Here is a 13,110-nt window from a genome sequence, read left to right as displayed (position 1 = left end):
TTGAAAAAAAAAAGTTTACAATATAGTATATAAACTACAATAAAAGGAATTATATGAAAATATCATATTATATTGTACAGGCAACGTCTTAACTTTTGAATTGAGTATAAAAATGGGAAGGGGGTAAAGAGGGGGTAAAGAGGGGGTAAAAAAGGGAAGACGATAGTGTTGCCAGAACAAAAAATACAATTGGCCATTTTTTAATTTTTTTATTTTTTTACTTTTTTTTAATTTTGCTTACAATGGATTCGTAATATTTTTCTGATTCTAAAGGTATATATGAACCCATGTTTTTTATGTCTGTTTGAGAAAATATTTAGGTCTAAAGTTTTTATTAAACCGAGGTTAAAAAAATAGATTTTTTCAATAATTACTCAACAGAATTTTAAAAGTAAGGTGTCAAATTAAAGATCTTACTATTTTTGTTCTTACTGGCCATTTTCTTCTTTTATTTTGTTGCGTTTTAGTACCTTAAAACCGAATTAATTATTTTTTAAAAAAACTTAAATTACTTAAAAAATAAGAGGTCTACAAAAAAAACCGATTGCATATCTGAATTCTATGAAAAATTTTACATCTACTACTTACTAAAAGAACCGGCTAGCTATAAAAAAAAAGTTGATACACCTTCTTTTTAAGAACACATTAGATTACCCTCTTAAGAATTAGCACAAGTGGGGAGCTTAGTTCTGTAGGGCTCCATCGCGGCGATGCTCTTCTAACACTCTCAGGGATAATTAACCTAACCTAAACACAAGCATTAATGTTAAAACATAAATGATAAATATCAGGGGTCGGCAACCGCGGCTATAACTGATGCTGGATAAAAAACATACCGTTGTTTTTGCTTGGAATAAGTTTAGCTTTGGGTGTAGTTTGGCGGCTGCGGTTTAATCAAAGTCGTGTCTTCGGGAGGCAAAGGCTAAGAAAGTGCGTATCAATCAATAAATTATTATTTAGATGTTGCACCAGATTTCTGATAGGGTGAATGTTGCAGCTGGCTAATATAACGACACCTCCAATTTACTCCCTATACCCCATCCCTTCCCCTCCAACTTGATAAATGAACTGACCAATAAATAAAGTCCATATTAGTAAGCTAACTTGACAACAAAATTTCCCCAGTAAACATATTCAAGCATATCCTATATTCATTGGTATATCTGAGTTTGGCTGAAGCTTAGAGTGGCTGATTCTTCCTTCCAACCGTGCAGCTTTTTCAAATCCGCATAGTTTGTTGCAGCGACGACTGCAGCTTTATATAAAGCTGCAAGGCTGAGGTTAGCCCATAGAGATGGTTGCGGCCAACAATTATGCATATTGACTGGCTTATGGCTTGGCTTAGACGTTTGATTTTTATGATTCTCAAAAACGATTGCCTTAGAAACAAGAAGTAAACACATATACATATAAATTTACGTTAATTCTATAGAACATAAACAATAAAAATTGTAAAGAAATAAAATGTATTCTATTAAAATATATTCCTTTTTTCCCCAGTGCAGTGCAATAAATTGGCAAAAAATGACATAATGGTAAAAATAATAGACTTTTTTTTAAAACAGGGGCGTCCAAGGGTAAAATGAGGGGATTGAAAGATTTCAGGAGGGTAATCTAATGCATTTTTTAAATCTTAAGGTGGATAAAATAGGAAGGAAGGGGGGGGGTTAAAGTTTTTTTTGTAAAGCAACGAAGATAGAAAAGTACATGCTGTTATAATAAATTGCGGTGCTGAAAGGTACACCAATAGATACATTATAACTTGGATGTCGCGCCAGATTTTCATGTACTCTTATAAAGTGATGCTTGCAGCTGACTAAAATAACGATACCACCTCCATACACCATCTTTACCCCATTTCCCCCTTTCCCCTTATTGGATTAACGAACTGACGAATAAATGAGGTCCATAAAAGCAAGCTAAAGTGACCTAAAGCAATTTTTCCCTGACTATATCGTATTCTATATCCATTTAATATTCACCCTCTAAATCATTTTTGGATGGATGGGGGTTGTACTAGCCCACACACACAAAAAGAGGATTTTGTTGCTTTTCTTCAGAAAAAAATGAAACCCAAGCTGAAACTATTTTCTTTTGTTAAATTTCGACGAGTGGGAGCAAGATTTATGACAGGTGAGCTTTATGTGGAAACAAAGATGACATTATCCATATGTGAAACATATGGAAAATATATGGGATCTAAAGGGATAAGACAATGACCACTAAATTGATGTACATCCCCAATGTTGATACACGAAATTACCACTTCTAAAGATTAAAATTAGTGGTTTGGACACCCAACTTAATGACCAACCAATCAAAATTCAAGAAAAGTATCCAATGTTGTTGAGCCAACGAATAAGAAAACGCTATTGTAAAACTTTAGGGACCAGGGAAATAAACAATCAAATGTCCCCTCCCTCCCTAATCGACTCTTGTGACAAAATATCCACTACAGTGTATGGTAAAAAAGAGACTTACAGCATGCTTGCCTTCATACTAGAGATGTTGAAAATAATATCTTCTGCTGATATATCTAGCGCGTGACGTTAGAGTAGGGGGAAATGCATTTGCCTGTATACCAGGCGCAAGTCATTACCATGCATGCATACTCATAGTAATGGTGTGGTAACCGCCTCGGTTAAAGGGCCGTTATCCAAGTTCAAATGACTACGGCAGTGCGAACAGACGTGGACACGTATAATTATAGAGAAGCAGGGCTTCTCTAGCTATCACTAAATAACAAACAAAGTCTATTCAGATATTTCTTTATTCAGGGTCCAAAGGTTACTAACTTATAATACAACAAATAATAAATACACAGATTGGAATAAATAATACTAAAGCAAAATCAATATAACTACCCCTATCCCTGGAAAGGGTGGGGGAACCAAACAATGCATCTTAACCATAATACGGCTGTCAAAATCTATCATTAATTTTAAAGCATAGGGAGGGGTCAGGCTGACCCCTTCCCCGGTACTCGGGGGAGGGCCCTCGGCCCTTCTCCAAACCAAGGTCAGGGTTGCCACATAACATGGCTCAGGGTTGCCGAATACCACAATGGTACTGACTTCCAGACAAGGGTCATGCAACCAAAGGGTTGGGTAACTATTGATTTTCACATAACCTTGTAAGATGACTTTTAGCACATTATGAAAAGGCCATAACAATAACTGATAATAGAATATATTTGTCTAAATTAATAAAAAAAAATTCTGGTTTTATGACGTATGCACTATGCATGTACGTCAAAAAATTCCTTTTTTTTGTTTGTTTATTTTCTGTATAATTCATATATGCATGTTTGGATGATGTAAATACGTTTCACATATAAGGTCACAAAATACTCATGAAATAGTCTTCCTATAGATAGTACAAAGTAGTACGACGTATGTCTGTTTGAATCTTAAGATCAGATAGGGCTCTACAGCTAATGATTCTGCGTAATTATATAACAATGGGTACCGTCACTAATTTTAGTACAAAATCCTTCCCTCCGTAGCTGAATGAATAAAATACATTTTTATAAATTTTAGTAGAAGCTTTCTATAATATATTAATATTGGCGTCATACTGGCCTACCACAGGTAATTAAGATTGTGTATTGGTATATCATTGGTCATTTTTCTTGTATGACGTCATTTTTTTATAGGTACTATAAGCTGCTTTATTTTAGTATCATGTGGGAGAGGTCCTGACCAGATGCTTCCAGCAGAGGATTACAGATCCTGGCTGCCAGAACAGCCTGTTAAAATCAGAATTCCAGTAATCATAATTTTTTATAAAAAAAAACTTGTTCTTACGTCAGTTAGTAAATCCACACGCTTATTTATCAATTTATTAATTAATTGCGGCTAGGCCCATAGAGGCATCTAGGGGTACTTGAGATTTCTACTTGTTGTGGGGGGAATTTTTTAGAAGCGGCATTTTTCTTGGGAGTTTAGTGGTGATCTCCCCCACAGAAATTATAAATTTTCTCATGATCTGTAAGAAGCTACATTGCAAAGTAGAACCATATCGGTTTAGCCGTTAGCGAGATCCTTTGGAACATTCCGACAGAGAGACAGACACAGATCCTATTACTTTTATATAAGGAGCCAAAAAGCTTCTTTATTTATTGAAAACTGCAAATAAAAATTAATTTAATTGATATTCCATAATTCCTTTTCTTATTATTATTAATTGTTTGAATTACCAATAAATTACAGTAAATTTAACAGAAATATATTTAGCTATTTTTGTTGCTACGCTACTTATAAAAATTACACCCCTGTAGAAACTATAGAAACCATTAAAATTGTTAGTAAACAAATAAACTTAGCTATAAATGTTTTATATGTTTTATATTTTTTATATTAAACATTAGGGAGTTGAATCCATTTTTATAGAAGCAGAAATATAATCTATGATTATGGTTTGGACCCTCTAAAACTGTAATCTACCTTTCCACTTTCCCCTCTCTTGGTGAAGATATCTTCAACGCCGATACGATTTTTGAAATGTAAGATTCTACTTTCCCCTCTCTTGGTGAAGATATCTTCAACGCCGATACGATTTTTGAAATGTAAGATTCCACTTTCACCAAGAGAGGGGAAAGTGGAAGGGTAGATTACAGTTTTAGAGGGTCCAAACCATAATCATAGATTATATTTCTGCTTCTATAAAAATGGATTCAACTCCCTAACTGTTAAATGTTAAATATTTTAATAGTTATTTCTCGTATCGTATTATAAACGGCTTTCCGCGGATATAGAATGTACAATTATAAGATTAAAACTTATAAGGCACCGGCTAAAAAAACTAGTTTTAATCTTGTGATTGTACATTTCTATATTCGTAGAAAACTGGATATAATACGATGCTAGACATAGTTTTTTCGTATGAATAAGAACCGGTTCCTATCCACCGGATTCGAATGAATACGAGAAATATAATTAAATTTTTATTGAGATATGTAACACGAAGAAAAAATCAACAATAAACTTATTAATAAAAAACATTAGAAGTTTAGATTTTTATACTTTTAACTTTTAAATTTTAACGTTCTTGTTAGCAATCCAGCTTTTCTATAAGTAATTAAAAGTTATAAAACATGCTTACATTTGATACATTTAATCTTCATAAGAATTTATATATTTCTTCTGTGTCACTGTATAATGTTCTTTTCTCGTATTCATTCGAATCCGGTGGATAGGAACCGGTTCTTATCCATACGAAAAAACTATGTCTAGCATCATATTATATCCAGCTTTCTACGAATATAAAAATGTACAATCATAAGATTAAAACCAGTTTTTTTAGCCGGTGCCTTCGGCACCTCGGGGCTAAAAAAACTAGTTTTAATCTTATAATTGTACGTTCTATATCCGCAGAAAGCCGTTTATAATACGATTAAAAAAAAATTAATATTATAATCTAAAATATTATCAACTTATTGTTGCTGCACCGCTCGATATGGGTATTAGTATTCGAAACTGATTAATATTAGAATTAGAACCAGCCATACTGAAGAATCATGTAGAACAACGTATTTTAGATACCTTTCCACGAACATTAAAATAAAATTCAGATCATTAATACCAGTTTTGTTAGCCTAGGCCATCGGTCTAACAAAAATGACCTTATCTTACATTTTCTTTTTAATAGTCGCGGAAAGCTGTCTATAATACGATGCGACAAATGACTATTGTTATTATAGGAGAGTGGTTTAGCCAGTGGGACACCCATATCTATCCCCTCACAATTTAGACAAACAGTGGAACAAATTCCAAATAATCTTGCTTTGGGTAAATATAATTTTATAATTTTAATTATTTTATGCTCTAATTGATTTCAGCGAGGCCTCTTTACATTTAAGGTGCCACGTAACGCATTCTGTTAGGGTTATCCTATCTATTTTAAACCTTAAAATTCTTACAAGCGTCGCTTCTCTATAGTTATCACAAGTCCATTTCAAACAGGCTGGTTTTTTGTAGCATTGTCTTGTTGATATTAAATTTGGAAATATAAAAGGAATTCCTATGACCACAAGGCACAATGTCATAAGCGTAGCAAATATAACAATAACGACTTAAAAGTGTGTTAGTCCTTTTTAAAAGTCTGATATGTTAAGCATTATTACAGCAAACCAATAATCAGTTTTGATCAGCCTTTTAAAGCGTATTCTTTTCTTGACTTGCACCCAATTTTTTTTTAATAATTAAAATGTCTCTGATTGATAATAAAATTCCTTTCAAGTGACAATGCGTAAAAGAAGGTGTATTAACTTTTTTACTTTTTATTTAAGATAGCTAGCCGGTTCTTTTAGTAAGTAGTAGATGTAAAATTTTTCATAGAATTCAGATATGCAATCGGTTTTTTTTGTAGACCTCTTATTTTTTAAGTAATTTAAGTTTTAAAAAAAAAATTAAGTCGATTTTAAGGTACTAAAACGTAACAAAAAAAAAGAAAAAAAATGGCCATTATGAACAAAAATAGTAAGATCTTTAATTTGACACCTTACTTTTTGAATTTTGTCAGGTAATTATTGAAAAAATTGATTTTTTAAAACCCACGAGAATAAAAACTTAGAACTTAATTTTATCATTTCACAGGTAAAAAAAATATGGGTTCATATATACCTTTAGAATCAGAAAAATATTACGAATCCATTGTAAGCAAAATTGAAAAAAAGTATTAATTACAAAATGAAAAAATGGCCTATTGTATTTTGTTGTACAGGCAACACTTTCGTCATCCCCTAGTTACCCCCTCTTTACCCCCTTCCCATTTTTATTCTCAATTCAAAAAATAAGGTGGTTGCCTGTATAATATAATATAATATTTTCATATAATTCCTTTTATTGTAGTTTATAAACTATATTGTAAACTTTTTATTTCAATTTTGCTTAGAATGGATTTGTAATATTTTTCTCATTCTAACAGTATATATAACGCCTATTTCTTATGCCTTGGTAATGATAAAATTTAGTTCAAAGTTTTTATTCTCGTGGGTTTAAAAAAATCGTTTTTTTTTCAATAATTACTTGACAGAATTGAAAAAGTAAGGCGTCAAATTAAAGATCTTACTATTTTTGTTCATAATGGCCATTTTCTTTTTTCTTTTTTGTTGCAGTTTAGTACCTTAAAATCGACTTATTTTTTTTTTAAACTTAAATTACTTAAAAAATAAGAGGTCTACAAAAAAACGATTGCATATCTGAATTCTATGAAAAATTTTACATCTACTACTTTCTAAAAGAACCGGCTAGCTATCTTAAATAAAAAGTAAAAAAGTTAATACACCTTCTTTAAGATTCCTAATAAAAAATTTAAGAATATGTTTATATTTTCATAGATTTTATTAGATTTGATTTATTTGTTGTTGGCTAAAATTTTCTGTAAGAATGGCTATTTCCCCCATCAACCACCTTTACCCCATCCCCTTCCCTACTACTAAATAACGAACATACCAATAAATGCGATACATGTTAGCATTGACGACAATTTTTCTCCTTTCATAATATCAACGTACAATCTACTTCCATTTCTGTAAGTTGAAAAGTAGAAAAGCAACCCTTCATTTTGGTTATCTAAATTATAGGAACATGTGACAAAATTGGAGATGCTCTGACAACTTGGACCTATCAAAAATATTATGAGGTAATAGTTTTTTCTCGCATCGTATTATAAACAACTTTCCGTGAATATAGAATGTTCAATTATGAGATTAAAACTATTTTTTTAGCCCCGAGGTGACGAAGGCACCGGCTAAAAAAACTGGTTTTAATCCTATGATTGTACATTTTTATATTCGTAGAAAGCTGGATATAATACGATGCTAGACATAGTTTTTCGTATGGATGAGAACCGGTTCCTATCCACCGGATAGTTGCATGTGTGTTTTTGTTGTATAGTAAGATCTCTAGAAAGGTTGTTTAATTATAGATAAATATGAAGGTAGCTTTATTGCAGTATTAAATATGCTTTGGAAATTATTTCAGATGATCCATCTGATTTATTAGCATCCACTATAAATGTTTCTAAACATCTAATGCTTTTATACTTCGCTACTTATAGATATTGTCATCCTTGTTGGATAATGTAATACGTTTTATATTATATATGTATATTATAAAATATCGTCATAGAAATATTCATTGGAAATGGATTTAGACTCTAGTAATCCATGTAATAATCTTTATAAGTAATTCCTATTGTAAGTAGGAAATAATCATGCAAAATTCTTTTTTACTTACTAAAAGTAGAGTTATACTAGAGCTCATTTTTTGGGAATCGTGGCAACGCCCCTTAATAAGCGACTCGTCGTATTTTTAAAATGGCTTTTATAGGTTATTTTAGGTTAGGTTAGGTTATATTGGGTTAGGTAATTGCCCCCACAGGGTTAGGCAACAGACAACGCAGGGTTAGAGCCCCCCGCTGGGGCTAGAAATAAGAGAAAAATACGAAGAATCGCCCCTTAAGGTGCGTTGCCACGAAAGGGACTATATCCAAATTTTTCTGATTTTAATTTTGTAAATTACAATTAGGGGTTAAAGCGTTTGGACAATCAACTTAATAAACTAACCAATCAAAATTCATTGAAAGTTATTAATCCAACAAATAAAAAAACGTTATTGTAAAAAAATTGGGGACTAATGTAATTAACAGCCCAATGTCCCCTCACTTCTTGATTAGTATTGTATGTGGTACAATGTACTTAATTACAATTCTTGTATGAATGCTCATGCACTAATTATATAATAAATGAATGAATATATGAATGATAAATTTCTTGTTAAAAACCAAGCTTTTGATATAATTATCCTTATTATAATGTGGTTTTTGGAGACGAAGCCCAATCTGTCCTACTTTTGATTCCTGTGACGTCATAAAAATGAGGGAGATGAGAGGAGAAGTGGGAAAGAAAATCCCTAAAAAAAAAGATGGATAATCCCTCATTTTTATGACGTCACAGGAATCTAAAGTAAGACAGATTGGACTTCGTCGTTTTTGGAACAAGGACCTAGGAAAACGATTTAACCCATTCGTGACGAGCAAACAAAGTTCAGGATTTTTTTTGTCACCGGGCTTCAACAAAATAGATCTTTAAAATAATTACTCAACAAAATTCAAAAAGTAAGGTGTCAAATTAAAGATCCTAATATTTTTGTTCATAATGGTAATTTTCTTTTTTTTTTGCGTTCAAGCACCTTAATAACAAATTAAATAAAAAAAAACTTAAATTACTTCAAAATAAGAGGTCTGCAAAAAAAACGATTACGAATCTAAATTCTATGGATTAATTTACATCTACTTAAATCACAAAAGTTAGGACACGTTCTTTTCCTAGTAATAAGAGTTTTCTTAGCCTTTCTTAGATATATGAAGAAACTCTAGCCTAAGAAACTAAAATTATATTTGTTTAAGGATGTGTTATGTGTTAGCAGGGCATTTATTGCACTGGGTCTCGAACCTTATCATTCAGGTAATCATTATAAATTTATTGTTATTTTTTGGTTAAGTACATTTTTAAATTTTTAACACTAAGATTCAACAATAAAATTTGCCAAAAGTGTGCCAAATTAAAAATTAGGCATTGAGACAAACAAAACCAAATAAAGAGCAGGGCTCGGCAGCCTGGATGCTTTGATTTTTTTTAAAACATAGATAGTCATATTTGGATCAGGATTTTGACTTTTAGCTGATTTTTAAAATTGTAAAAGATTTATTTTCACGAAACTTTCAGGCGGCTGACGCGCGGCTGCCAAGCGTTGATAAAAAGGTTTAAACGTGAAGGAAGATCGGTGCGGTGGAAGGGATATTTAACTGCTGAATAATTTAGAATTATGATTTTAGTGTGTATTCTTGGGTACAACAGTCCTGAGTGGTCCATTTCCTCTCTTGCAGCGGTTCATTCTAGGCAAGTTAGAAACCTTTGAAGTAGGGTTGGGCCGGATATCCGGTCTGGCCGGTTATTCGGCCGGATATTCGGTCATTTTCAATATCCGGCCGGATACCGGATATTAAAACTATCCGGTTACATGATATCCGGCTGATTTTTGACGCCGGATATCCGATTATCCGGTAATTTCTCGGATATCGAACGTTGGCCAGATATCCGGCCGGAACCGGATATCCGGGTTTAGAAATCAGCCGGATATCCGGTATCCGGCCAAAAAAGTATCCGGCCCAACCCTACTTTGAAGCTTTTTATAGTGCCTATAAAAAAATGACGTCATACTTGCCTACCATAGGTCAATTAAAATGGATACTGGCCTGTCATTGGTAACTTAGTCTGTATTGGCGTCATTGGGTCGTTTGTATTGTATGACATCAATCTTTTAGAGGCACTATTAAAAGCTTCTAAACCTTAGCTAGATGATTGGGTTCGAGTCTCTACCTAAACTGCGGCATAATATAATAGTAGGTGCTTTAACCCAAGCCTATTTCTTTACCACCGATCCCCCCCTTCCATATTATTTCTAATTAGATAATAACTTATTTCTAGCCTCCTGCTTCTTACATTGCAGGGCACTATCCCTTTGATGTACAGTATATCACGCTCTTCTTCTAAATCTTACTGTTGATATGTTGTAAAAAGACTTTAAGACTTTTTTCATTAAAAAACCATTAAATTTGCTTGTGTTTAATGATAATTTTTTTAGTGCATTTGCTGCAGGAATATATCAGGTAAATATGTTAAATTTATTTATATTTGATAATATAAAAATCAATATTTCACATTAAAAACTTTTTTTATTAACATTCATAATTATTTTCTACATAGAGATAAATAATTTCTAAAAACTTTATTAGTTTTTATTTGTTAAATGAACAATGAATATATAACATAAGTAAAATTTTACTTTTCATGAAATAGTTCAGAGATTATGAATTTTATTATTATTATTTTTCTTTATTAGCTTAAGGAAAAAAACATGAATATATTAAGCAGAGATGAAATATTTCATGTCTTTAAATCCGATTAATATCCTCTGGATTAGAACCGATTATCAGCAATACTGAAAAATCATGTATAGCATCCAATTACAGACAATTTTTGACGAATGTTGAAGAAAAAATTCATAAAATTAATACCAGTTATCCTTAAACTGGTTTTAATCTTATGATAATTCAGTTTAATATCCACGGAAAGCTGTCTATAATAAGATGCGATAAATAACTATTAGGCTTACTAGACCCTTAATATTTCATTGTATCTAGACGAACACAGCAGAGGCCTGCAGGTATGTAGCCAAGCATGCCAGGGCTAACATCATTGTAGTTGATGATGACCAACAGCTGCAAAAGATTCTTTCCATCAAAAATGAGGAAAATAGAATAAATCTTAATCATAATAAGTTCTTAAGTAGCTCATACTCATTTAATAAAAAAAAACAAGGACAACAACATTCATAAGATGCAGATTCTTTGGCTTAAACCTGTTGGTTCTTATATCAAATCTTGATTGGTTGATTCAAACTTGTGGTATCTAAAATTTTCAACCAATAAATGTAATCTAAAGAAGGGGTAATATTAGTAATAATTATACATTATAGGATGTAAATCAATTTATTTTAATTGACCCCTGTAGAACAACACTGTTGTTGTAGAATAATAGCTCTACAAATAGATCAAGTACTTGTAAATGTGTGTATAAGAATTAGTTCTGTTTCTTGTATGCAGTTGCCTGACTTGAAAGCTATTGTACAATACAAACCAAACCAAGCTCCATCAGACCCTATGGTTATCACTTGGGATAAGATGCTTCAGTTAGGTAAAACTTTGATAAGTGTATTTGTCTTTAGCCTCAAGGGATGAGTATCTGAAGCAGCTTAATGGCCAAAGCATTCGCCCTCCTTAAATACGTTCATTTAAAGTTTTCATTAGTTAAAATAAATACAGTCTATTTCCATAACGAATTCAGGCAGAAGGACTGACAAACATACTTTAATCATACAATAGCTTCGCTACTTAATGTGTTTAAGGTTCAAGTGAAAGTTCAACAGAATCAGATAAAAGATTGGGGATGACTGGTGTAAATCAATGTGCTCTTTTATGCTATACATCTGGTACTACTGGCAACCCTAAAGGTAAAATAATTATTTTATGCTATACATCTGGTACTACTGACAACCTGAAAGGTAAAATAATGAATTTATGCTATACATCTTGTACTACTGGCAACCCTAAAGGTTAAATTTTTTTATGCTATACATCTGGTACTACTGACAACCTTAAAGGTAAAATAATGAATTTATGCTATACATCTTGTACTACTGGCAACCCTAAAGGTAAAATAATCATTTATGCTATATTATTATTGCAAACACTTTGTACCAGCATCAACAAAGTGCAAGCGCCCCTAACTTAGAATATTGTGATTAATAAGGCTAAGTTTATTATTAAAATTATTACCATTAAATATGTACACTATTTCTAATATAAGTAGGGCCATATTTTGTTAACGTGATGCTAATGGTCAATTAGGCCTGTAATGCGGCAGTGCAATAAAACAAGGCGAGCAGTTATTGCACAGGAAATAAATTACAATATACATCTGGTGCTATTGGCAACTCTAAAGGTATAATAATTATTTTATGTTATATAACTGGTAATACTGGCAACCCTAATTGTAAATAATTATTTTTTGCTATACTTCTGGTAATACTGGCAACCCTAATTGTAAATAATTATTTTTTGCTATACATCTGGTACTACTGGCAACCTTGAAGGTAGAATAATTGTTTTATGCTATACATTTGGTACTACTGGCAACCTTAAAGGCAAAAATAAATTATTTATGCCACACACCAAGAACTACTGGCAACCTTAAAGGTGAAATGATTACTTTATGCTATACATCTAGCACTACTGGCAACCCTACAGGTAAAATAATTATTTTATGCTATACATCTGGTACCACTGCAACCTTAAAGGTAAAAGTAAATTATTTATGCCACACATCAAGAACTACTGGCAACCTTAAAGGTGAAATAATTATTTTATGCTATACTTCTGGTAACACTGGCAACCCTAAAGGTAAAATAATTATTTTTTGCTATACATCTGGTACCACTGAGAACTTTAAAAGAGAAACAAATTTCTAATTAAATATATCTGGCA

The 13,110-nt window shown here is 32.0% G+C and overlaps 1 protein-coding gene across 2 annotated transcripts in view; it reads left to right on the top strand.

Moving 5' to 3' along the window:
- The first annotated feature begins 2,055 nt into the window (after positions 1 to 2,055).
- Positions 2,056 to 13,110, top strand: part of LOC145327123 (long-chain-fatty-acid--CoA ligase ACSBG2-like) — a 34,225-nt gene continuing 23,170 nt past the window's right edge. For both annotated transcript variants that reach the window (XM_080170659.1, XM_080170658.1), the window contains exons 1-10: positions 2,056 to 2,133; positions 3,680 to 3,768; positions 5,702 to 5,789; positions 7,586 to 7,644; positions 9,412 to 9,469; positions 9,841 to 9,904; positions 10,650 to 10,674; positions 11,209 to 11,316; positions 11,671 to 11,761; positions 11,973 to 12,077. In XM_080170659.1, the coding sequence (XP_080026785.1) occupies positions 2,067 to 2,133; positions 3,680 to 3,768; positions 5,702 to 5,789; positions 7,586 to 7,644; positions 9,412 to 9,469; positions 9,841 to 9,904; positions 10,650 to 10,674; positions 11,209 to 11,316; positions 11,671 to 11,761; positions 11,973 to 12,077 (754 nt within the window). In that variant the 5' untranslated portion in view covers positions 2,056 to 2,066. The remainder of the gene's footprint in view (positions 2,134 to 3,679; positions 3,769 to 5,701; positions 5,790 to 7,585; positions 7,645 to 9,411; positions 9,470 to 9,840; positions 9,905 to 10,649; positions 10,675 to 11,208; positions 11,317 to 11,670; positions 11,762 to 11,972; positions 12,078 to 13,110) is intronic.

Source organism: Acartia tonsa, chromosome 8, assembly GCF_053477335.1.
Source record: "Acartia tonsa isolate MP-2025a chromosome 8, ASM5347733v1, whole genome shotgun sequence".
Taxonomy (NCBI): domain Eukaryota; kingdom Metazoa; phylum Arthropoda; class Copepoda; order Calanoida; family Acartiidae; genus Acartia; species Acartia tonsa.
The sequence above is the reverse complement of the archived record's forward strand: the minus strand, read 5'-3'. Positions and strand labels throughout refer to the sequence as shown.